Below are 27,220 nucleotides of genomic sequence, written 5' to 3'. Positions count from 1 at the left end.
CCTTGAATTCCCTGGCTGGCTGTCACTGAGGAGCTCAATTAGAGAAGGAGGTAATGACGCGTGATATACACTGTGCGATGGCAGGACTGAGTAGTCAGGAGCAATGAACTTGACTTTAAGTTGTTCACTCATGATGGGATGCTGTGCCTTCCCTGTGCGGCCGTGAGCTTGGGGCACGGATCTCAATATTTAAAGGGTCTGAGTTTTATGGGAAGGGAGAAGGTATGTTTGAAAAAGCGCTACCCAGTGGACAGGGATTCAGCAACCTAGTGACTTCAGACCAAGGACAGCTCTGCATGGCCTCAACTGTCCTGCATGCACCCCCTCCATCCCCCAACTCCTGGTCCAGCTGAGAGGACCAGCCATGGACGAGGCCAAAGCTAGCATGCTGCATGTGCTCGGACCTGCAGCTCTGGTGCTTGCCCCCCCCGGGGAGGGGGCTGTGTTGTGCTAACAGCCCATAACCTACCCAGGGGGGTGGGGACAGGCCTAGGGCAACAGCACTCTGTATCTGGGAGAGGGGACCTTTCCTCATGGGGTAAGTGGCTTACAGTTTCCTCTGGGCTGATCCCAAAAGGGGACTGTGTGCTTCCATTCTCCCATCTCAGGAACCCCCAGACTGAGCAACAAAGAGACCCTCAAGGAGAATTCTGACACCTGCTTCCTGGAATTCTCTTTGTCTTGCATGTCCCCACATGATTTCCTTTTCTTAGGTAGTTTTTCAGGATCTTTGTTTCTCTTCTAGGTCTCAGGAGAAACCCCTGGTGGCCATCTCACTTCCTGTGTAAATCTCTGGGCCGCCTCCTTCCATCCCCTGATCTAGGGATGACGGGTCCCTGACATTGCTCAGCAGTGAGCTGTCTCCTTGCTCCTCTGTCTGACTTCTCAGCATTTCCAGCATAGGGGGGATTCAACCCCTCTGTCTTGGCCTTCCCCCCTCCTCCCAAGCACCCCCTTTCCATCTTGGAAGTTGGGTGCGATGTTGACATGTGGCTAATGCAGTGAGAGCAGAAGGGACGTGGGTTACTTCTGGGTGGAATTTTAAGGGGCCTGGTCAATACGCCATGTTCTCCCCCTCTCACGGTGGTAAAGGCGGAAACGCAGGTGGAGATGGACCCAGGTGATCCCGGAGTGCCCCGTGCGTGGCTGACCAGTGTGGACACGTGGCCCTAAGGGGAAATAACCATGCACGTGCACACTTATGGCTGTGTCTACGGTGCACGTGTGTGCGTTAAGTGGCAGAAATGTTTTGCTGTCAGCAGAGCATGACCCGCCCTCTCCGGACACTTTCACAGCTGCCCCATTTGCACCCGAGAGAGCAGGGGACACTTTTCCTACGGAGAGAACTCTGAACGAAGGAAGCCTTTCTTTGACTCAGTACCTTCAGATCTAAACCCATCACATCAGTGCCTCAAGTCACTCCTTCTCCTGCTAGCATTCCCGGTCCTGGGGGCTCCTGGAATCTTCCACCAGTTCCCTCCCCAAAGTGCAAAGCCTGGGCAGGATCCCCACATCCTTCCTCCTCCTCATTGTCACGGCCCTTCTCGCACTCAGGTCCACCCTTCTCAGTGGCCCCAACCTCTGGTTGCCTCTTCAAAAAGGTTGATCTGCTTAAAAACCTGAAGTGCCACCCCTCACCCCTAGGAGACAACAGAGCTGTGAACCTCGTCCGAGGACTCACTGACTCGTGCCCACGTGCCCAGCCATCGGCTGTTTTGCCACCCGGGCTCCTCGCTGAGCCCATATCAGTACTTTGCTCTTCCCCCCATTGGCCACGTCCTCACACGTCTGTCCGTCCCTGTGCTGGGGGCCTGGCACTCCCATTCCCAGTGGCCGACCCTTTGGGTGCTTCTAGGACGAACCGCACATTGGAAGTCTGCAGAAGGAGAGCTTTGCTGGACATCCGTCCCCCAGCAGCATGCTTGTCCCGCAGCCTTTGGCAGGGCGGGACTCTGCATAGCGGCTGCGGTCTCCTGCCTCCCCAAACACCACGGCGATGAGTGCGGGCAGGGACCCTGTTTTCCGGTCTTCCCAAGCCTTTACACACGCCAGGGTTAGGATAGCGTCCCCCGCGAGGAGGGAAGAAAAGATTAGAGAAAACACTGCATTTGCATGCAGCTAATTTGATGTGCAGGGCTTGTAGCTGATTCTCCCTCTTCATTTCTTCCGACACGAAACAGTTTCAAATCTGGGCTAACTTTGCCGGTGCCTTTCATCCTAGGAGGGATTCTGCCTTCCTGCAGACAGCCAAGACGTCCCAGCACCAGCGGAACCGGCCCCCCCGCCCCTGCTTCTGGTTATGGGCGGTGGGAGGAATCGCACAGCCCACTCGTCTCCACCGGAGCTGGGAAGGACCTGTCCTGGAAGGGCGGGGAGGGGACACAGCTGTGTCTTTGAGCTCCTCTGTCCTGTGCAGGCATATGGCGGTTGTGACAACCCTGGGGACGGCAGGGCAGCTGGGGTTGGGGGTACAGCCTGGCAGAGAGGCTCCTGGAAATGCAGGAAGGGATCCTGTGACTGGCAGAGAGGATGCTTAGGGCGCATGTGCCGGAGACACGCTGGGCAGCGGCAACAAGAAGCCGAGAAAGTCTACTCCTGCCAGCCTTTGGAGCGAGCCACGGCGGGCCTCTCACACCATTTGTCACTGTGGTGATGACCGAAGACGCCTCGGTGCCATGCGGAAGGAGGAGGAAGTATGGCGCCACAGAGCACTGGGTGGGGGGCTTTGGAAAGGGGTCCGGCCTCCTGGAGATGGCGTCAGGGCCAGTGACGCTACCTGTTCCATCCTGTAACCCCATTGCCACGCGCAAGACAGATATTTGGTTATAATCCACATTCTTGATGAGCCTGTTTGGTGAGCCTTCCTACCCCCTGCTGTAGTTGACACGTTTCCTAGAGCTTGAGGTGTGAGGATGATGCATCAGCACGGTTGACTGGGAAGTGAATTAACTACAAAAATTTACATAAGCATGGCCTACAAAGGTAGTGGAGACGGACCAGGATTCCAGAGCCCCCAGACCATTTGTACGCCTTTGGACATCTCCAGTCTGTCACTGTCTGACTTAGATTCCAGTGACCAGGACAGACCCTGCCTGCCCTCCCCAACATCATCTCCAATGACAGTGCAGTGCAAGACGGGGTTTCCTTGTCTGGGTCACCGTAGGCCGATTTATAGACAAGGTTGGCAGTTCCCACAGGGTCAGGCTTTCTGCTTGATTTCAGTTAGCGGCTGGGGTAGCAAAATGCTGGTCCCCAGGAGGCAAGCGCAGAGTGATTTCTTCCAATGTGGGTTTTGTTTGCACCAAGAGGAACTGGGCTTCTGGTGGGTATAACTATGAATATATCCATTTTCAAGGGGCAGACACAGATTAAAATGCCAACAGACAGTGGTAAAAAATCAATAGCCTTTGAAAGTTTTAAAGTTCACAGCTGGTTAATGCAGGAATGCAGTTTCCTAATTTTAGATCCTCTGTGAATACCTCTCCGTGCCTCCTTTCCTTTCTGCTTACTTGTCTTCTTTTGCTCTTTGTGACTTGTATCCTTTCTCTGGGTTTTTACTCTGTAAGGACGCAGGTCTAAACCAAACTGACTCTATGACAGGTTTCAAGTTTCCCTCTGACCTTGAAGGCCTAAGTGTCAGTTTCTCAGAATCATTAGACAATAGAAGGGCACACGTTGCCCAAAGCAGGAGGGACCACCCTTGTAACACCCAATCAGGAAAGGCCAGCTGACACCCTTAACATTTCTAAGGGCAGGCCTAAAGATGGAGGCTAAGACTAGTCACACCCTACGTGAGGGTCCTGGGCCCACTCTGTGATTGGTCAATACTCTAAATGTTGTGATTGGCTCCCACCAAAAGTATCAATGTATGGTTAAAGTTACTGCCAATATTGATAGGTGATAGTGACTGGGTCACTGTACCTGTGTCACAATTTCCTGTAACTCTCCCTTCCCAAACCCATAAAGGCCCTGCCCCGCCTTTGTTGGGAGCTCTCAGCATGGATCCACTGTGCTGGTAAAGTCTGTGAGCCCAAGTTTGGGCCTGGTGAGCCTGAACCCGTAATAAAGCCCTTTGCTTTTGCATGCATGACTCGGTCTCCCTGGCAGTTTCTGGTTTTGAGGGATGATATTGGAAATCTTGGGCATAACAACTCATATATATTTTTTCCCTGGTATTTTCTCATGTGTACTGTTGCTGTCTACATCTTCCTCATCCATTTTTCTTCCTTTCTCTATTTTTTTTCTTCTGTTTCCTGTCCCTTCTTGTTTCAACCATGAGATATAAAAATATTTTGAAAAGTTGTCTTACTTTTATTAAAGTTTTTTTTAACTAAATATTTAAAAATCTGCTAACCTTTCTATGTCTTCTGCTGGCCCTTTTTTTTTTTTTTTTAAATTGGGAGACGGCCATAGTTTTTTTTGAGGTGGTGATTAATGGCCCGTAGAAAAATATACTTCTTATCCCTGCTCGTGAAGGTGAGCATTTGCATATCCATTGATCACATTTGGACCCCAGTGGTGACAGGAGAATTGCAAATCCCATTCTGATTAAACACAGGGATGTTCTCCTAACCAGATGGCTTTTGCTTGGCAGTTTAACAGGCAAAGTGTTTACTGACTCTGAAGAACCATTCAGTGCATTGTGTCCTGGGCATTTGTGGTTCTGTTTATGTCCCTTTTCCCCAGTGGCCATGGATTTGATGTTCCCATCAAAGGCACTGTGTAGTAATTGTATGCTAATTCTTTGCTTAGCCTGTGGATGGAATCTCCCCACATAATTACGTATTTATTTCCTTGTAGATTTCCTATGTAAAATCAATGTATAGCTGGGTATAACATTATTCCTGAGTTTAGTTTTGATGAGATGTTTATTAGTGTTGACTGCATGATTAACTTTCACAGTGAGTGCCTACAAGAATTATGCATTTTTAAAAAAATAGTGTTCTTTACCTCTATATGGCTCAGTCAACTGGATTATTGGGTGCAATTCCAAGATCTGTTCTCACTCTTTAAACTTCTTTGTGTGTTGAACATACCCATGTAATCTTTTTCATAAAGACAAAAACAAATGAGAAGAATGGCTATACCCTTTCATCTGCCCCAAGGGTTCGGAATTCAATTTTCACAGACTTCTCTTAAGCCAATAGATTCGTAGATCAAAGTCATTAAAATTATTGCAGCGGTAACCCAGAAACAGAAACCCAACAAATCAGTAGTCAAGTGGGGAGCTCTTCTTTAAATGCATCTGGATCCCAGAGAGATAGAAAAATTAAGACACCTTTATCAGAAATACTGACCATGTAGAAAATATTGACTCGTATAGCACCCTCAGTGTTTTACAATTCAGTTAGACTAGTTAAAAAATTCACTGAACTACAATATCAATTTCTAACGTGGAGCTAATTGTAAAAACTATTAGCATTGCAACTCACACACAACACCATCCAGTTCAATTTGCCCCTACGCTCAAGACTCCATTTGTTGGTAATGATGCTGGGTTCCAGGCCATTGATCTTTCCAGCACTCAGAGAATCTATGGGTCTTTTGTGCTGGTGACTTTGGAGTTAGAGATTAGAACTCAATCTGCAAATGTGCTGTGGATTGTGAATCAGTTGGTGTTGTCCTTGGTACCTGTGTATTTTGACCACACAGGTTCATCAGTGTTGTGACGGTTCTGGCCACCTCACTATATCCTTTGAGGTCTGAGAAGAATGCGTCCCACGACTGAGATCCCCTCCCTTGCAGAGAGCTAGCTTAGAATTCTTCGAATTAAGTAGAAAATACTTTGAAATGTTTCAGTCTGCAAGACTAGCGTTAGAAAGAAGGGTGAGGCAGAGACGGGGCAGGGATGATCCAGAAGTGACTGAAGAGAGGGGTGTAAGTGCTGGAGGCGGCTGTGCAGTCCCCTGGAGTCATCATTTACATGGTGAAATTCACATGCGCTCAAGATAAAGCAAATTACGCAGGGATCTGGGGCCAGGAATGAAAAATGCAATGTAAAGAACTTTTTACCATCATTTTTTTCCTGGAGGGGGCTGACCTTTCGGGAATGAGGATTCGTTGATCCTCATATTCATTCATATAGAAGGACACATATTTTAATAGTCTCATGATATGAGGAATAGCAGGAGAAGGAAGCAGGGGCCAAGATAAATGTGGAAAGAGTAATGGTTAACTAGGCAGGTCAAATTTCGTCAGGTGTTCATGGCCTGAATGATGATGGAGGAGTGTTTGCACGCTTCCCTGTAACTTTAGATACAAATTCTATCACCGGGACAATGCGTATTTCCAAAGGGGATAAAACTGCATTGCCGCTTTATTTCTTATCCGTGCGGTCTTTAATACTTAAACTTCAACATACAAAACCACATTTCTCATTTTGCAGGAGGATTTATTATAATTAATTCATCTTTCCTCTTACAAATGTTTTGTGTATCCTGTTTATCCAACTTAAGAGCTTAGAGCATTATACCAGTGATCTATTCCAAACTGGAATCATTACCAGTTACTTTCACATCGAATACTCCATTTTTAAATCTTTGTATCTTAAAATTCTCAAGTACCCCAGAAAGGTTTAACAGTGACAAGCCATTCTTCCTTCTCTTTAGATTATCCAGCCTATGAAATATCTGCACGTAAAACTTGAGCTAACTTTAACAAAACCCCCTAAAAATGAGGTTGGAATCATTGCAGGTCCCGATCTGCACCACAGACCTACAAACAAAACCCCATACGTTGGGTTAACAATTTCAGTCCAGAGTTCAATCCCACACAAGATGAATGTCAACTAAAGCACATTGTAACATCCACACAATACCGTGTATGTGAATAGACCTTGCTGATCACAAGAATGGACGAGGAAGACAGATAATCACAGAGGAATGGGGGTTTTGTGTGATTTTGTGGTTTTCCATTTAAAACCAAAAATAAAGAAGAAATTTCAGGTTACTCACTCATGGATTCTGTCAACCTGGCCATCGCTGTATTTCTTCTTTGTGCTTTTTCTAGAAATGAGAAGAAAAGACATTTATGTGGAAGACACCTTGGAGTTGGGGACTGACACAAAGGATCAGATACCGCTCTATCTCTTTTCTTTTTCCTACATTAGAATTTGGTCACCGACGATGAACGGAATTTAAAAATCTCATATTATGGCTATACAATCAGTCACTGAAAAGAGATTTTTAGGGCATTAAAAAAACTTGTCATTGCTCTTGGAAGGAAGGGAGTGTCTGTCACACTGATTTTGGATATATATAATTGGTGACGCACGACCAGTTTTCAAAACCTCTCTGACACTGGATATTTGACATCCATATGCCAATCTTTGCTTTCTATTTTCTTCTGGTAAAGCTTTTTTGGTATTTTTGGAGCTGGTATTTTTGTAGTCCTTTGATTCCTTTTTTCCCCCCGTAAAAGCTAAGTAGATTTTATACATCTTGCTTTGTCTTACTTTTTTTGAATTCCTGAAGTCTTTTCAAAGTTATCACTTTTGATGGGTTTATCATTGTACCTATTTGGGGCTGAAAACATTTTGTTTCAGCTGGGATATAGGTTATTACCTGCTGAGTTTGAGAGCCAGAATGATACATACATGAATTAAATCTGTCCTAATTAAAAAATAACTTTGAGCTATCAAGAATAATGGTCATCTCTACTGTAAAGTTCTCTTCAGTTTTCTCATATTTCTTTAATTTCCTTGGGTTCTTGACATGTACAGTAGCTGAAACATTGGCCACTATTATTTTACTTTTTTGTAGCCTTATTCTTTTTCTGATAGTGAAATGAATACATGCTCATTATTTACAAACTCCAAAAATACTGCAAAATTATAAATCAGAAAATGCACTTCTCCCCGAATCACCCCCACCCAGAGGAAACGACTGTTACACTTTGGTGAAACCCTTTCTATTCCCATTTCTGTACCTATAAATATATACAGATATGGAAATATAATTCCTTTTTTATAAATATAAATACACTATATGTGCAATATTGTCAGCTATTTTTTCACTTAACACCACATCACACATATTTCTATGTCAGTGGGGTGGAGGACACCATCATTTTTAAGTGACTATTGGGCATTCATCATGGATGGATACACCATAATTTCTTCAACCAGATTCCATTTAATTTGCTCACAATTGTCCACTATTTTATAAAATGTTGTGGTGAGCATCCCTGAGCTCACACCTTGGTGCACTTGTCCTGTTAACTACAGAGGACAAATATTAGGGTTCAAATTGTTCAGGAAGTATGATATTAAGAATTTTGACACATGTCAGTTGCCCCCCACCCCCTCAAAATGTTGGATCTGAAAGTGCATAAAAGTATTCATTTCTGTGGCACCTGGGTGGCTCAGTCGGCTAAACATCCAACGCCGGCTCAGGGCATGATCTCACAGTTCATGGGTTTGAGCCCCACGGCGGACTCTGTGCTGACAGCTCGGAGCCTGAAGCCTGCTTCAGATTCTGTGTCTCCCTCTCTCTCTGCCCCTCCCCTGCTTGCATTGTCTCTCTCCCCCCTCTCAAAAATCAAGTGAACATTAAAAAAAAATTTTTTTAAGTATTCATTTCCTTACATTCCTGCCTACTTGCCAATAGCAGGAGAATATTTACCCCCTCAATCTTGGCCACACGGACAGACCAAAAATCGTTTCCAGTTGTCTTACATCGTCATTACTCCTTCTCTGCCCTTTGTTTGGGAGTGGCCACAGTGTTCCTTCACATGTAATCCATGTGGCATTGACTCTGGTGTCCTGTGGTCCCGCTCCAGCCACTCTGCCACCACCATTTTAGTTCTTAGAAACCAAAGGGGGCATTTTTCTTTGCCCATGGCCACAGTCAAGTGTTGAGCAAGTCCCAGCTGCTTGGCAAGAGCCCCACTGGTGTGTCATGGCTTGGCCGTTGGCGCACAGCTAACGGAACGATTATTCACCCCCTGGCACTGCTGTTCCCGAATGACACGAGTTCACGTTCAGTGTCAACAAACCACTCTGTAGATCACGAGTACACTTGATTTTCATGAGCCCCGAGTTCACAGCAATGAAATTGCGTGCTGCCTCTTACTTAAATTGATAATTGCCCTTGAGAACAGAAGGACCCGAGGAGCCTACCATTCTACCTGTGGTGGCATCTACCCCAAGATGTTAAGCCTGCCACGTGGTTTCCACTGAGATGCAGACATGGCGTGACCACAGAGAGGCTAGGAGAAGCTTGTTGCAGGCCACAAGCTCCCAGGGATGGGCACAGCGATACTTCGAAGTGGGCCCGCTCCAGTGGCTGCTGAAAGTTCATGCACAGAAGCAACTCTATGCTGAGAACTCTGTGACATTCACCTGTGACCTGTAGGAACCTTGTTCTCTCCATGTCTGACCTGAGCTGACACCCCACCACACCCCTGAGCCTAGCTCTGCTGTGGGTTCGGCTCTCCCTTGGAGCATGGTCCCTCCTTGTCTCCTGGTGTGCAACCTGCTTTTTCTTCATTCTCTGGCTCTGTGCTCCTCCGTCCTCACCTTGGATCACCGACCACTTCAGCTTGGCCCTCCCACAATGGCCCCCGCAGTGAATGTCCCCAGAGCATAGGCACCCAGACTCCAGGCATTATATCCTTCTGAGGCCTGTCAGTTTTGTCCATGTTCCTGCATGTGTCACCACTTTATTCTTGGGACCCAAGGGCTCTGCTGCCTTTTGTACCCTGGTCCTGCTGGTGAGTGGACCCTGCAGCTATTTATTTTGAAGGAAGGAGAGGGGAGAGAGAGAGAGAGTGAGAATGAGCAGGGGAGGGGTAGAGAGAAAGGGAGAGAGAGAATCCCATGCAGGCTCCACACTCAGTAAGGACCCCTATGCCGGGTTTGACCCCATGACCATGGGAGCATGATCTGAGCTGAGATCAGAAGCTCAACAGACTGAGCCACCCAGGCGCCCACCTCCCTTTCAGTTATTTTAATTCAGATGCTTTGGATATCCTAGTCCTGGGGAAACCAAATACTGTCTGTGTCAGCATTTTTCTCTTCTCTGTAGTCAAAGGGAAACTTCTGACACCAATGGGGGAGGGGACCTTAGAAACCCTACATTTAGCTCTCTGAGTCTGACTCATCTATATCATAACTTATGGTGGGAATCGTGGCATCTGTTTTAGTGTAAGTGTTTCAGTCATTCTATGGGATGTCTTCAAACTCCTCCTGTCCTTCCCTCATCGTCAGAGGGTTGAGGGTTGCAACTGCATGACATGTATGCCCGGTAAAGCGCTGGCATCCTACTCCGGGTCCCAAGCAAAGCCTCTTCTTTTTCCAAAGCTCAGATTTCCCTCCAACGTACATGTTCTGGTGACCAGAGCCACAATACTGGAGAGAGGTTGAGAACTACAGCATATGATCGCCAGAAGAGATTCTTTTACAGATGGTCAAGTCCAACCCAACAGTGATACACTGAAGGAAACAGAAGCCCCTGCCCAGAGTGGAGTTTCCACCATGCTGGTCTCTTCCCCTTGTCAACAACCTCTACTCCCCTGGAAATAGTAAAGGCCCCGTCACCCCCCTGCAGGGGTATTGAGACAAGATTCCTCACACAGCAAACTTGGGGTCATGTTGGGGTTCCCCAGGTTTGCCTTCTCCGTGTTCTACCACAATATCCCTGGTTTCCACAAATGGCTGATGACTTCTCGATTTATATGCCCAGCTCCGACCTCTCCATTGAACTTCTGCTGGGTACTGGATGGCTCCACCCAGATGCTCCATGGATGCAACAAATCATGTCTCCCAAAGCCACCCTGTCCTTCACACACTCGCACCAGCCCTCCTCCCCGGGCTTCTTTCTCCATTCTCTGTCTTCAGTTTACAGCATCACCACCCACGTTGTGCCTAAGCCAGAAGACTGAGAACACACCTCCCTCTCTTTCTTCCACACCCTCCAAGATTTCACATATCTTAAATCTAACCCCCCTTAGCTATCTTTTTTAAAGGGACCATTAATGTTATCTCAACCTGCCTCTGGTCTCACCTCCACACTGATGGGGTGATTCTGAAGCAGCCCTAGGGATATATCTAAAATGCAGACTAGGGGAGCATTGGGGTTAAGCGTCCGACTTCGGCTCAGGTCATGATCTCACAGTTTGTAGGTTTGAGCCCTGTGTCGAGCTCTGTGCTGACAGCTAGCTCAGAGCCTGGGGCCTGTCTTCAGATTCTGCATCTCCCTCTCTCTCTGACCCTCTCCTGCTCACGCTGTCTCTCTCTCTCTCTGTCTCTCAAAAATAAATAATAAAAAAAATTAAAAAAACTTTTAAAATGCAGACTTGACCCAGGAATGCCCATAATTGTCTGGCAAGTAGGCAGTCAATCTGGTCTTTTAGTTGGGTCTGCTTGGTGGGATGGTTCTGTCTTCCATGTTCCATCTTCCATGCTCACTCACTTCCCTTCCTTGGCCATCACTGTTCCTTCTGCCTGGACACTCCAGTTTCCATTTCCTCTCTGTGCTCCCAAATTTGTTCCTAAGATCTTTACTGGACACAAGTAAATCTATGCATTTCCCCTCTGTTCTACTGACTATGTTTCCTGAATTTTGTTTCTACACCTGTTCACACTTCAATGCATCCTTGTATCACATTGCGTCATTTGTGATGGGGGTAAAAGATTCCAGGACCTTTGGGAAAATCAAGACCTGCCTCCCAGTAGCCTCATCTGAAGGCTCCCACCAGCGCCACAGTCACAGCCAGGACACAGCACAAGGTAGACCAGAAGTCTCTGCTATTGAAAAGCCCTGTGTCCTGAGCAAGTTGTTTTATTTTTCTTGGCCAGTTTCCTGGGTTTTCTCTTTCCAGTCTGGTTGGTTGCTTGCTAAGGTGCCTCCAAGACTAGTGAGTCATTTGAAGGGGATGTCTATAAGTGATTTGTTTGGGAGACAGTGTATTGGTAATATTTTAAGATTTAAAAATCAGATGCATTTGCTTTAAGAATTTTCCTTAATGAGAGACTCTTGAATACTGAAAAAAAAAAAAACTGAGGGCTGAAGAGGGAGGGGGGAAAGGAATGGGGGGTGATGGTCATGGAGAGGGGCATAAGCACTGGGTGTTATATGGAAACCAACTTGGTAATAAACTATTTAATTAATAAAAAAAAAAGAATTTTCCTTAAGAAGAATCTCTCCTGGGAAGCAAGAGTTTTGATGTTTGAGATAAGGAACAGGTTTACCTTTTGTAAAATGAAAAGAAAACTAGAAATTCAGGAATCTTCACTTTGGCCTGAAAATTTATATTCTTGTTTACTGTGCCTGTCATGGTTGCATGTTCTTATCACTTAAAGAGAGACAGAGAGCGAGAGAGCAAGAGAGCGAGAGAGAGAGAGAGAGAGAGAGAGAGAGAGCGCACAAGAGTGAGTGAGAAATACAGAGGGTGGGGAGTCCAGGAAAGAACATAGGTCTAGAAAACTGTTGGACTTGGCTTTGCCATTTCTTAGCCAGTTCTTGTGAACTTCTGGGAGCTTCCGTTTGCTCACCTGTAAAGTGGGATAGATAATGTCTATCTGTGTTTCCTCGTTCTCAAGCCTGTTTTGAGAAATAAATGAGAAAATGTGTGTTAATACACTCATGGATTATATCCCTGTGTGTGAGCGTGTGTGTGTGTGTGTGTGTGTGTAATCCTTCACCATGTGAGGCTGAGGGTTATAGTCTGTTCTTGCTATTTGAGGAGGAACAGTGTCAATGGATTGTGGCCATGCACCTCACATCCCCATTTCCAGAATCTTCTACCAGAATCTAAGGTTCTTCTTGGAAAAGCTTTTGCTCTAGGAGCCACTCTACTTACCCTTGGATTGTCATGCATCTAATGGAATAACAGAAACATTTGCAGTTTCCAAGAATCAGGATGATGTGTTCGAGCAAAATATGCCCACTGATACTTGAAAAAATTCTGTATGTCTTGTTAAAATCACATCAAACTTCTCAGGTAGAGGGTAGACCTTCAGGGATAGTGGGGATTTGTTTTTCTTATTGTTTGTGCTCTTTCTTCTACACCTGGGGATGCAGATAAAAGCTCAACAGTTTTATTGGTGTCTGTGTGTGTCTGTGTCAGAGAGAGAGAGAGAGAGAGAGAGAGAGAGAGAGAGAGAAAGAGTTATTCCCACACTCCTGTTTCAATTGAAGATGGCGTGGCTTTCTACTGGGACCATGCCAGAGATATACTTCTCTCTGTCTGAAAGGCTAGAGAGGTTTTTAACAAGGGCAATTATAACCGAGTCTAACTGTAACTCAAAGCGAAGACTAAGAACTGTGTGTGTGTGTGTGTGTGTGTGTGTGTGTGTGTGTTTATGGTGGTGTGCACAGAGTGAAAGAGAGAGAGAGAGAGAGAGAGAGAGAGAGAGAGAGAGAGAGAGAGAGAGAGTCATGTGTGCAAAGTTGGAGAAGGAGGAGGAGGCTCTTCTGCCCAGGCCATGCCCATGCCCATCCCTGGTACCACAGGCAGAAGATGGTGGGGTTGAGTGAGGTCTGTGTGCACAGCGATGCTAAGTGACTCGCTTTCTGCTCCCCAGAAAGTGAGCTGCTATGGATGAGGGGAAAACTCATCATAGTTGATATATTTCAAACCGGTCATATTTACATCTAGGATATTTTTATCTCCCTAAAATATGTCCTTCTAGTCATCACCAAACTGTGATTTTTTCAAGTTACAACTGTTTAAAGGAACATTTATATCAAGTGGGAAATGATAATGCTATTTTACGAACCTGTGTCCTCAACTGGATCTCACCTCCAAGCTGAGGCCCTCCAATCTCCCCTCTTGTTCTCAGGATTTTTGATAGATGTGCCGGCTGTGGTCTCCAGCCCCAACGTCCCTCCCCCTCTTTCCAGACGTGATGCCATTGCAGGTCACCCGGGGACTGATGTAAAAGGAAAATACCACATCCTCAAATACCCAATCAAGTAAGTGCCCTTATAAATGGTACCATATAGATTGTCTTGAGTAGCTACTAAAATATAAAGGCAGAGGATTTAAGAACCACACATTATCTTTTTGTCAGCATTAAAGTATGGTTTGGGACAATAAAAATCATAATCCCTAACATTTTTTCCCCATTTAGTAGACAGCCTGGCAGTATGGAGTGTATTACTAGACCATCTCATTTAATCCTCCTCACAATGAAATAGGGACTGGCATCTTCACTTTGCTGATGGAGAAGTTGAGACACAGAGAGGCTGAGCAAATTGCCCCCGACCACGCAGCTGGTAGAGGAGCAGATCTGGGTGTCGACCCCAAGAAGTCTTCCTTTTGCACCTCCACCTTTCACCTTGGGGCCACCTGCGTCCCTAAGAACAAGGCTCTAAGAACTAGCTCTGCCGGATATAAAACTGCTAGAGCTGGAGGTTGTTGTCAGGGGCCAAGTTCAGCATCCTTTCTAGACTCATTGCTTAAACATTTATTGATTTACACAAGGTGGGCACTAAATGTAACAGGAGGGAGACACAGGTAAGGAAGGCTCTGTATCTGCCTTCAGAGAGGTACCAGCTCACCCAAGGAGATAAGATGGGCATATACGCAGCTGTAATACGTGGTATTGGGGGGAAGAGAGTTCCACAGGACATCAAAGAGAAGAGGGTGGAGGGAGAGAAGAGAGGAGGAGGGAGAGAGAACAGACAAAAGAGAGCAGGAAAGAAAGAAAAGAGAGGGAGACATGGGAGAGAATGAAGTTCTAACCCATGGAACCGGAGCAGGCTCCCAGAGGAAGGACTTCAATGTGTCAAGAAGAAAGGAAGGAAGAATGATGAGGAGGGGGAACAGCGAGGCAGGGTATTTTAGGTGGACACACAGCACAAGGAAACAGGGGGGGAACCTTGGTGCCTGTGTAGCAGGTGCACAGCGGGCAAACACAAGATGGTAAGAGGCTGACTTTGAAAATTAGGGTGTAGGCTATGGTAGGCCATGGTGCCAGGTGCCGTGGTGCTGCGCTGAGTTGCTCAGGACAGAGATTTCAGCTGGGACTGGTGTGGTGTTTGAAGCTGTGAGGGGAGGGTGGGGGCCAAGGTCTGAACCTACACGAGCACCTTGGGGAAACAGTGCATGCTCTTTCCGGGAAGCCAAGGCGCAAAGGGGTTTGAAGAATTAAAAACTTGCCCATCAGAATGTGATATACTTTCACCAATTAGTATTTATCCTTGATTTATTCCCTGCAAGGCTCCTACAGTGATCTCAAGCTTTCATGGTTTGGGGTAAAACACCTAGGGGCAGAGGAACTGTTTGAAGGAGGGCCATGCAAGATGCTCTTGGGGATACAGCCTCCTTTGCAAAGTGTGGGGAGTGACTGCTTCACACCCAGACACCCTTTCTCAGATCCCTTCTGTATAGGTCACCTTGCTGGGTTCCTGATGAAGACATCTCCGTGGCCATGTTGAGCAGACTAGGGACAGCCCTAAAGCACTGAGGTATGAAGACATCATAAAAAAACAAAATCAAGTTCAAAGTTCTGTTTGGACTAAATCCCCTTGATTCACCTGTGCTTCGGTTTGGAGGAAGGGGTTTGAAGCACCTCCTTTGGTGCCTCCTTGGGAGGCCAGACCTCATAGATTTCTGCCAAGAGGAACAGGTTGAAGGGCAAACAGTTGGAAAACTGCTGCAGAACACCTCCAACCCCACCTCTGCCTGCGTCCTCCCATGCTTGAAGTTCTGTGGGCTAACCTCTGGACTCCCAGCACCAACATCCCAGCAACGCTTCCCGAACGCCCAGTGTGGTTGGTTTCTTTGAATAGGATGAGTGACTCATTCCTCCTTTCCTAGAGCTCCTGGAAATATCATCAAATGTAGGACAAGCATTATCACCAAAGTCATACCAAGAAGTTCCTTTTAAAGAAGATACAGAACCAGGCTGCAGAAGGACACGGAGGATTTCTAGGCAGCGGAAGTCGGCAGCCATCAGGGGACTTTTGCCCAGGCAAGCACTCCTGCTTCTAGAAGGCATCTGTGCCAGGTTCTGCCCCAGCCTCCCTGGGACTCAACTGTAAACCATGGCATCTTGAAGGCAGCAGGGACTCTTCTGTGCATCTTGCATCACCCAATATTGCTTCTCTTCTGGGCCAGCAGCTCTCTGCAGGGTCGCTTTGCCTCCAAGAGTATCTTGCAGGAATCCTGAGCCTCACAGCGGCCAGTGCCTCTTCTATCTGCTTTCATCCACAGCACAAGCTTTGCTAAACCCTCTCGGTTCACTAGATGGAGAGCAGATACCATATTACTTCCTTTCTTTTCCCTTTACTCTTCTGGTTTGTCCGCAATCCAAGTTCTGGGCACGTCGAGTCTGCAATGCCTGGTCTGCCCTCCCAGCTCTTTCATTCCATGGTAAGTCAGGACCTTCGCTTCAAGACCTGGCTCCCACCTACTTCTCCAGGTCCATTATGCTCCAGCCAAATGAGCCCCTTTAGGGTCCTGAGCACATTGCATGGGTTCATCCCTTTTCCTGCATTCTCTGAAGGCACAATCAACTCCTATTTGTCCTTGAGAACTTGGTGCAGATTTGTTTGACATTGTTCCTGACTATCCTGTTCCTAGTGCCACTTTCTGCACCCCAGCATCTGTGCATGCTTCTGTCATAAGACTTCTCATTTCTGGACCCAAGGCTGCCGAAACAGAGCACAAAAGAGGCAATACTCATGACAACTTCAAGAATAGCTGGAAACCAAGAAAGGATTAATCCCTTTGCTTCCAAAGAAGAAAAAACAAAATCCTGAAGGAAAACTAAAATATGAGTAGGATGAATAGGGTTTCCTTGTGTAGTCAGGAGTTTCTGCACATGGATTGCTGACTAATCATTTATACAGAAGATTCCAAAAGGATTTCTGCTCCAGGAAGTCATGTAATGAAAGGACCTAGAAGAGCCATTCTAAAATTGTTTCAGAGACACCTGGGTGGCTCAGTTAGTTAAGCGTCCAACTTTGGCTTAGGTCACAATCTCAGTTTGTGGGTTCAAGCCCCATGTCAGGCTCTGTGCTGACAGTTCAGAGCCTGAAGTCTGTTTCAGATTCTATGTCTCCTTCTCTCTCTGCTCTTCCTCCGCTCTTGCTCCGTCTTTTATTTCTTTCTCTCAAAACCAAACATTTAAAAAAATTAGGGGAGCTTGGGTAGCCCAATTGGTTGAACATCTAGCTTCGGCTCAGGTCATGATCTCGCATTCCTGGGTTCAGGCCCCGTGTCGGGCTCTGTGCTGACAGCTCAGAGCCTGGAGCTGCTTTGGATTCTGTGTTTCCCTCTCTCTCTGCCTCTCCCCTGCTTGTGCTCTCTCTCTGTCTCTCTCAAAAAAATTTTAAATTGTTTCAGAGATGTGGTCATCATTCAAGGAAAATAAAACCTTTCTGATTTCTTTCATTTTTGTTGGTATGGAATTGTTTCTCTTAATGGATCAGAGATGGGTGGAGAGGGTAGTGGTGGAGGAGCAGTAGGAGTACAGTTGGGACAGACCAGTGAAATGCAAGTAATTGGTTAGTTACTTTGACAAATAAGGGATGTTTAGAAAAGAATCATCTGACCTGGCAGATTGACCTTGTTTTATTTATTTTTTAATTTTTAAATGTTTTTTTATTTATTTTTGAGAGACAGAGACAGCACGAGCAGAGGAGGGTCAGAGAGAGAGGGAGACACAAATCTGGAGCAGGCTCCAGGCTCCGAGCTGGCTGTCAGCACAGAGCCCGACATGGGGCTTGAAACCACGAACCGTGAGATCATGACCTGAACTGAAGCCAGACGCTCAACCGACTGAGCTGCCCAGGCACCCTTGACCTTGTTTTAAGGAGTCATTCAAGTGGTGGGATTGACATGGTCACTAGAATGCCTTATGTTGTCTAATGATTCAATGCTATATTAAGGAGCCCTGTGCAAAGGTACTGTGGCAGGATCTTGGTTACTCAAAGAAAGTAACTCCTCAGTGCCCAAGATTTTCTTGCCTTTTAATGTCTTCCTGTAGTTTCCAATGGCTGGAATGAGCCAGCTTCCTCCCCCTGTTCTGCGTGAGACCACTCCTTATGTTTTCCTTCAAGAACTGGCTGGGTTGTAGTGCAAAGGAAGGGTGTCATTTAATCATTCATTCATGGCTCGGGTTTGTGAAGCGATGATATTGCAGAGCTTTTGAAACGGTTATGATCCTGATTTTTGACAAGAGATTGAGCTCATCACTTACGACAAAGCTGCCCAATATTGGATGACCCATGTGGGGACCCCCAGTGGAGTCCAATGGCAGCTCCTTCCCAGGGCAGGCCAATCTCGGGACTGTCACTATCTGGGGTTCTCTCAACGATGTCACAGTAGAGCCACCAGGGCAGCTGAGAACCCCCACTGTTGGAATCACCCAGGAAGTCAGATTGTTGCTTGTGCATATGAGAGAGGAGAGGGGGCAAGGGATTTGATTCTTCAGTCTCATCTGTGTCAACAGTTTCAAAAGATACGAAGTCAGAGGAATATTTTTAAAATGTTACTTTTCAAAATTCAATTTCATAACCAAATGTGACATTTACTGGGCTGGAGAATGAGGAACATTTATTGATAGATATCATATCATTTTTTTGTGCTCTGTGCCACATATTTTCAGCTTGAACTTCTGTTTGGGCAGAGGAGGGAAGAAAGAGAAAGTGACTCCTTTATTTGGTACTTGCAACTGATTCTCAGCAGCACAAATCTCTGAGAAGAAAGGAAAATAAGAAAACACCACTCCAGTCTTTTTCCCCTTCCCCTTCCCCTTCCCCTGTAGTTTCCAATGGCTGGAATGAGCCAGCTTCCTCCCCCTGTTCTGCATGAGACCACTCGTTATGTTTTCCTTCAAGAACTGGCTGGGTTGTAGTGCAAAGGAAGGGTGTCATTTAATCATTCATTCATTCATGGCTCGGGTTTGTGAAGCGATGATATTGCAGAACTTTTGAAACGGTTATGATCCTGATTTTTGACAAGAGATTGAGCTCATCACTTACGACAAAGCTGCCCAATATTGGATGACCCATGTGGGGACCCCCAGTGGAGTCCAATGGCAGCTCCTCCTCCTCCTCTTCCTCCTCCTCCTCCTCCCTCTTCTTCTTCTTCTTCTTCTTCTTCTTCTTCTTCTTCTTCTTCTTCTTCTTCTTCTTCTTCTTCTTTTCTTTTGCTGTTCTTTGGTGTTTCCTTTCTTTTTATTTAAAATTATTTTCCTGACTTCAGCTTCTGGGAAGATGGAATAGGTGTAGTTTTCCCTATTCCTCCCACCAAGTACAACTAAAACTCCTTGAAGATTATATGTTATATTTTATAACAAATATAAGAAGACTCAAAAAAAGTGGAGAGAAGAAGGCAGACCAGCCAGGGATCTTGGGGTGGTAGGAACAACATGCTGTTGAGTTTCCTGGTTTTTGTTTTGGTTTGTTCTTATACCTCAGAGTGGATATTGGAGAAGCCAGCTACCTGGAAATGCCAACAGGTACAGATCAAAACATCCCAAGGGAAGTCTGCCACTTCTGGCCAAAGGACCAGGAAAGAGGTAGCCTAGAAAGAAAACTTTAAGACCTTCACTGGTCAACTCCAGCCAAACTCCACAGAAAAAGTGACAAACTCTGCCCCTGCCCCCACCCACACCATCCTCCCAAGAGTATAGGATGAGCAGAAAGGCTAGACTTTCACCCTTACCAGGTTGTAACAAGGTGCCCCAAACCTCCTGCCAGGGTGGTGTCAGAGAAGACAAAAAAAGTAGCCCAAATTTTCATCCTTGCTGTGGGGTAAAGAGTCCCCCAGAAGCTACATGGGAGGCCTGGATTTACCTTCAAATTCAGCAGTAATGAGGCAGCTTCCCCATTCCCACTGGGGTAGCATTAAAAGGATCCTAGTGCAGAGTGAGGGCTTCCATTTACCACTGAGCAATGACAATGCAACTCCTCCAAGTGTGGTAGAGACCATATGGGAAGCATAGTGAGCTGCCTTTCTTATTCCAGCCACAGTGGTATCATTGAAAGTCTAGTGGGGAGCCTGAATGCTCATTCCTACCCACTAATAACAAGGATCCTCCCCCACCCTGTCAATGGAGACTGACATCCCAATAAGCGATTATGAGGGGGTATCTCCCTTAGCCCACCCAAATGGTGTCAGAAGAGCCTTGCCATAAAGAAGTTTTTAATAAGATCCAGAGTCTTATAACATAGCACCAAAAATGTCTAGGTTGCACTAAAAAGAAATCACTTGTCACAACAAGAATCAGAAAAAGACCAAACTGAATGAGAAAGGCTAAACATTGACACTGATATGACATAGATTTTAGAATTATCTGGGAAGGATTGTAAATCAGCCATCATTAAAAAGAAATAGCATATATCAGCCAAAATTTTTTAGAAGATATAGAGAAGAATCAAATGGAAATTTTATAACTTATAATTCTAATAACTGAAATGAAAAACTCAGTGAGTAGGCTTAGCAACAGAGTGGAGAGGACACAGGAAAGAAACAGTGAACTTGAAGACAGAATAATAGAGATTATGCAATCTGAACAATAGAGGAAAGTAGGCTGGAAAAAAAAATGAACAGAGCCTTAGGAACATGTGGGGATACCAAAAATATATAATATTCATGTCATAGAGTACCAGGAAGAGAGGAGAATGAAGATGGGGCTGAAAAAAGCATTTAAGGGGATAATGGCTGAAATATTTCCAGATTTTACCAAAAGGGAAATAACCTACAGAATCAAAAATCTGAGTGAATCCCAAATCCAAAGACATGTCATAATCAAACTTCTGAGAACTAGAGAAAATCTTGAGAGCATCCAGGGTAAGAACACATTACCTCTGGGGAAAAAAAGATTCAGGAGACAGTGTATTTCTCATCAGAAACCATGGAGACCAGAAGGTCATAACATTTTTTTTCAGTTATTGAAAGAAAAGAACTGTCAACCTAGAGTTCTATATCAGCAAAAATATCTTTCATGAATTAAGGAGAAATCAAGGCATTTCAGATGAAGAAAAAAGATAGAACTCATCAACAGCAGAACCACCATAAAATAATGGTGAAAGGAACTTATCTAAACAAAGAAGAAATAATAAAATAAGGATTTTTAGAACATCATAAAGGGAGACATGATATGGAAAGAACAAATATATAAATAAATACAGTAGATTTTCATTTTTCGCTTGAGTTTTTCCAAATTATATAGATGATTGAAACACAAATTATAGTGTAGTGTAAAGTGATTCTCAATGTATACAGAGGAAATAATTAAGACAATTATATTGTAAATTGGGGAGGGTAAATGGTCACAAAGGGCACTAAGGTTTTTATACTACCCTGAAACTGGTAAAATGTTGGCACTAGTAGATAAGTTATATATATATATATAACACATACATAAATATATATGTATTCCAAATATAAATATATAGTTTGTAAATAAACTTATATATATAAATATATACAATTCTAAAAAGTGTTCAAGTAAGCCACAGAAATTCAGGTCAAAGTAAACAGAGAGTCAAAAAAAAAAACCAGAAAAAACCCAGAAAACAAAGAATAAAACTATAGGCTTAAGCCTTAACATATTAATAATTACACCAAATATAAATCACCTAAATGCACTAATGAAAAGGCAGAGTTTATAAAAAGCAAATTCCACATTTCTATGCTGTCTAAAAGAAACTCACTTCAAAGATAATGGCATATTCACCAGCAGACCTATACTAAAAGACATGGCTAAAGAAAGCTATGTAAACAAAGAGAAAATGAAAAGGAAAGAATTTGTGAATACCATAAGGGAGAAAGACATGAAACGAGAAAATATGTAGGCTAATACTGTTTATTTCCTATTAAGGTACAGGTAGGTTGAAACTAAAAGAATGGCAAAAGATTTTCCACACAAATATTAATCAAAAGAAAGCAGGAATAGCTATATTATATACAGTGGGCTTCAGAACAAAGAAAATACCAGGGGCGGAGAGAAATATTGCATAGTGATAAAGAATCGACCAACTAAAATTACATAACAATCCTAAACGTATACTCACCAGAGATGCAAAATATATGGAGCAAAAACTGACAGAACTGAAACGAAAAATAAACAAACCCACAAAGCCCATACAGCTGAAAACTTCAGCACTCCTCTCAGCAATTGCTAGAACAACTCATGAGAAAAGCAGTAAGGATACAGAGGAACTCTACAACGCCATCAACCAATAGGGGTGTCAACACTCATAGAAAACCCAACGTCACCCAATGACAGCAGAATACACATTAATTTTCGGTGCCCACAGATAATACGTCAAGATGCACCATATCCTGGGCCATACAATAAACCGCAACCAACTTAAAAGAACTGAAACTACACAGATTATGTTCTCTGACCACAATGGAATCCAACTAAACATTAAAAAAATTTTTTTTCGGTTTCTTTTTTTTTCTATCCTTTTACTCTTTCCTTCTTTTTCCACCTTGTGCCGCTCCCCCATTCTACTCAGCCACTCTGCTCTGCCTTCATTCTAAGGGTTGCAGCAAGGATGCAGTTAATGGGAATGTTTCGGAGTGGAATGCGGTGTTCCTATCTCAGGGCTTTAAAGAAAAGAGAGAGATGGACTTTTCATTCTCATAAGACTTTCTATTCGAACCCTCTCTCTCCTTCCTCCTGGAGAATTGCCATGATCCTCACCTTGTTCTGTTCGGACTATCCCCGGGACTTCCTATATAAAGACAGAGGAGAGAGGAGGATGGTTGAGATTTTGAGTCTCTGTCGCTGAAAATGGGTTTGCATCATTTGTGCAGTTTAAGCATTTTCTGACCAAAAAAAATAAAATAGAGCAGAAAAAATAGCTTTCCTTATGCCTTATGAGACCTAAAAATTCAACCATAAACTTCCAATTCAGAAGGCAGGAATTGGGAGTGACTGCGTCTTCTGGGGCCCCTGTCCCTGCGGACCAGTCATTGCATAACCGTGTGCCGTGTTCATGTGGCTGTCGCCTGCTGCCGAGCTACAGAGCATCTTTCTCGAAGCCACGTTGTCCCAACGATGAGCTTCTCACTGACAATTCAGTGCTTCCTAATTGTTTGACATGTATCCAAAGGAAAGGAAAAATGACTCTTACCATCATTAGTTACAAGGTAGGCTATTGGCCAAGCATGGCCAGGAGCCGCGATCTCTGACGGGTAGCAGCTGTTCAGGCTCCGTGTCCCAGAGGACGGCAGAAGGTAAGGGGGAGGGAGTGGAGGTAGGATTCAGGGAACTCAAGGCAAAAATTCTTTCCTAAGGCTGGATCCTCCCTGGGACTGGGCGCTGGGGCAGATGGTGTTTGCTTTTTCCATCAGTCAGGGAGCCATGGCCAGAAGCTTAGGCGGTGGGGGTGTCCAAACATCATTTTTCTGAAGTTCTTCAGGCTCCTTGCATTTTCAAATCACATAATGCTGCTTTCTAAATATCACAGAGGCAATTCTGTACAGTGTTGTGGCATTCACTGGGCCGTATTCCCTAGTGTGGGGGTAGGGACAAAACGATTCCGAGTAAGGCAGCGACCGGCTTTAACATTTTCATTTCCTTCTTGTGGCCTGGACTCTTTCCCCTGGAGACACTATCGTCCTTCTTGCCCTCTCCCTACTCCCTGCTTTCTCTTTTGAACCCAGAGTGGTTTTGTGCTTCTGGTCCCTATGTAGGAAGCCAGATTCTCTGTTTCTGGCTCTCTGTCTCTACCTAGAGGAGTGAGTCAGGTAGACTTCCGATCAGTGTAGAAAGTGCCCTTGCTCTCAGGAGATACACACTCACTTATTTAGGGGTGAAGTATCCTTCCATCTACAACCTAATTCTCAAATGGTTCAAAAGAGAGAGGGAGAGGCTGTACCAATAAGGCAGATGTGACACATGCTAACAGTTGAGGGATCTAGGTGAAGGTATAAGCAGGGACACTGCATTTGTCTTGTGACACTTCTGTTGATTTGAAACAAAAAAAATTTTTTTTAATGTTTTATTTATTTTTGAGAGAGAGAGAGAGAGAGAGAGAGAGAGAGAGAGAATGAGAGTAACAGTGTGAGCAGGGGAGGGTCAGAGAGAGAGGGAGATACAAAATCCAAAGACAGGCTCCAGGCTCTGAGCTGTCAGCACAGAGCCTGACGCGGGGCTTGAACCCATAAACCGTGAGATCATGACCTGAGCTGAAGTCAGACACTTAACCAACTGAGCCATTCAGGTACCCCTGATTTAAAATTTTTCAAAATTAAAAAAAAATGTGGAAAACCAGCACGGTGAGGTTAAGCTACCTCTTTTCAATCTAACATCTGAACAGCGGTCTTTGTAGTGGGGGAGGTGTGTGGCTAGGATGCTGACCCGGATACATACAATAGTTACTTGACTTCTTTCCATTTCGAGATCCTTCTGCGTGGCTCACCAGTCAATACTCTGGACAGAAGTAGTGTTTGGTGGCACCCTAATGCTCTCCACAATGCATTTTAAATATTTATTGCCTCTGGGTTATTTTTAAGCCTAGAAATGCCTAGGCTTCATCAAACATGTACTACATTGAAATCTCTCTGTGTTGAAGCAAAGAATAGGTATTTATTTAAATAACTCTCTGTGGAGACACCCAATTTTAAGATGATGAGACAAGGGCTTCTCCACTTCCTTTAGAAAATAGTAAAGAGGGGCATCTGGGTGGCTCAGTTGGTTAAACATCTGACTCTTGATTTCAGCTCAGGTCATGATCCCAGGGCAAAGGATTAAGCCCCACATCAAAGGCCTCCCTCTCCCTCTGCCCCACCCCTGCTTGTGTGTGCACTCTCTCTCTCTCTCTAAAAAATAGTAAAAAGACCAAGAAACATAAAAGGAACCATCGTTTTTGAAACCAGGAGATGTCTATGATCTCAAGCCAGAGGGGTGTGCACCATATATGCAGAAATTGGGCCAGGATGAAGGCAGTCAGGGAAGGAGGACTGAGGCTGAAGATCTGTGGCAGAGCTGACACAGAACGGCCTTCTCCACCCTGGGGGCACATCCAAAGTATGAGTGATGTTCAGAAGAACAAGATAAAGGTGTGAGGTCAGCTCTGAGCGCCTCCCTGGATAGTGTGTGACACCACAAAGGGGTTAGAGGAAGCCAAAGGGAATTAGAAAATGCTTGGATCTGCAAGAAGCCATCTCTCTGCGTGGCCGAGTAAAGGAGAACCAGTGATGGTTCACATCTCTGGGGTTGTCAATCCTTGTTGGTTCTGTGCTGTAAGGACTAAACTCTCTGACGAAACCCACTATTAGAGCTTCACATGAAGCCAGAGAGACTCGCTGCTAACTTGCAGTGCTGTCTTGGCCACTTTCAAGACCGTCCTTTTAGAGATAACTGATCCAGGAAGCATGAGCAGGGATCTATCCAAAATATTGCAAAAACAAAAACCCTCAAAACAAAACAAAACAAAACAAAAACCCAAAACCAAAAAAACCCCCACCTCATCAAAAAAATAAAAACAAAAACAAAACCTAGAAGCTGTCAAGGAAATACAGAAACATTTTGTAATAGAGTAGATGAAAATACAACAAAATGTTTCTCCATAAACTCAGAGAACTAGTGAAAAACTAGCTTCAATATTTCAAGAGCTAAACGCAGGTACTCAGGAATTGGAGGAGGAAATGATAAAACAACAGGAGGAACATAAATGTCATCTAGAAGAGGAGATAAAATGAATATGAGAATAGAAATAGCATTGGGTTTGGCAAAAAGAGAAATGATATCAATGCATAAACAACCAATGACCTGGGCACAAACTTGAGAAAATAGAGCAAAATGTAAAGAAAATGGACAAAAAGTAAAAAAAAAAAAAAAAAAAAAGATTGAATAGAACATAATGGACATGGATAATAGACCAGATTGACTCAACATATAGTATGTGTCTTTGGAGAAGAAAACAAAATAAATCAGTAGACAAAATATTGACCATATCATTTAAGAAAATTTTTTGTTAAAGCTAAATTCTTAACATTGATAGGGCATACTATATCCTGGAGGAGTAAAGATTCATGGACATTGTTATATAACCCGACATAGTTACTGGGCTTTAATGAAAAAGGAATAAACTTATAGGCATCAAAGCATAAAACACACAGTGAAAAGTGGGTAAAACCAGATTGTCTTGAGACTTCTGTCTGGAAACATTTAATGATAGAAGACATGGAACACTATCTAAAATCCTTAGGGAAAGCAAATAGGACAAAACTATTTTATACCCAGCCACATTAACACCCCAACAGAAAGATACCTGAGAGAGATCTTTTAAAAGTGCAAGCAAAGAATCCAGTTCTCTCTGAGCCTTTTTGAAGACACCATGAAAACACACCTCACCCATCTAAGAGAATAAAGGAGATATGGTGACAAAGGTTGCAGGAAATGATGAATCTATTTACATATAGATCTATGAATAAACAGTCATGGGAATTATGATTATAGAAAAGAAGAGAGAGGGGAAAACCAAGGTAATGTTAAAGTAATAGAACTAACAAAATCCAGGTGATCAAGAGAAAGAGATGGTGGTAGTAAAAGAGACTTAAGCTCCTTATCATATAGAGCCAGAAAGATCAGGGACGCTTGAAACTAATAAGGTCATGGAGGTAACTCTAAGAATGTTATGGACGGCAATAAAGGTAAACCCTTGATGAACCAGGAATAACAACATAATCAGTCAAAATCAGGTAATGTAAGAGAAGGAGAAAAGGTAGATGAAAATCAAAGAACTAGAATTTAAATACAGTTTATGGTGGAGAGGGAATAGATTCTGTCAATAGTATCTATTATAGAAGAACAAAATGAGATCACTGATCTGCCAAATTTGCAAATTTCAAGAAAAAAATGCACAGCAAAGCAAAGCAAACACAGAACATAACATGAAAGACAAAAACACAATACAAATACTTACAGGATTTTAAGGTTTAACGTAAGTAAGGATTCTATGTGTGTGTCTGTATATATATATACACACACACATATATAAATGTATATCCATATATAAAAATACATATACTCACACACATATATTTACATTTTATGTGCATATATATATGTATGTATATGTATATACTCTATATTTTATAGGATATAAAACAAAGAAGATGTAACACACACCCCTGCATGTGAACATAGGAATAGATTATCTCTGGAAGGATGCACAAGAATCTCCTAATAGGAGTTGCGTCTGGGCCAGAAGGTTTGGCACTGGTGTCTAGGGAGGATTTTCACTATCTGTGAGTTTGTACTTTTTATTTTAACTGTGGATTTTTATTGCTTTTTCAAAAT

At 44.1% G+C, this 27,220-nt stretch overlaps 1 protein-coding gene across 1 annotated transcript in view; it reads right to left on the bottom strand.

The window, feature by feature from the left end:
* KCNJ6 (potassium voltage-gated channel subfamily J member 6) overlaps positions 1-27,220 on the bottom strand; it is a 265,669-nt gene that overhangs the window by 176,015 nt on the left and 62,434 nt on the right. Inside the window, exon 2 of the mRNA XM_029938960.1 lies at positions 6,954-7,004. Within this exon, the coding sequence (XP_029794820.1) occupies positions 6,954-6,978 (25 nt within the window). The 5' untranslated portion in view covers positions 6,979-7,004. The remainder of the gene's footprint in view (positions 1-6,953; positions 7,005-27,220) is intronic.

Source organism: Suricata suricatta, chromosome 5, assembly GCF_006229205.1.
Source record: "Suricata suricatta isolate VVHF042 chromosome 5, meerkat_22Aug2017_6uvM2_HiC, whole genome shotgun sequence".
Classification (NCBI taxonomy): Eukaryota; Metazoa; Chordata; class Mammalia; order Carnivora; family Herpestidae; genus Suricata; species Suricata suricatta.
The sequence above is the reverse complement of the archived record's forward strand: the minus strand, read 5'-3'. Positions and strand labels throughout refer to the sequence as shown.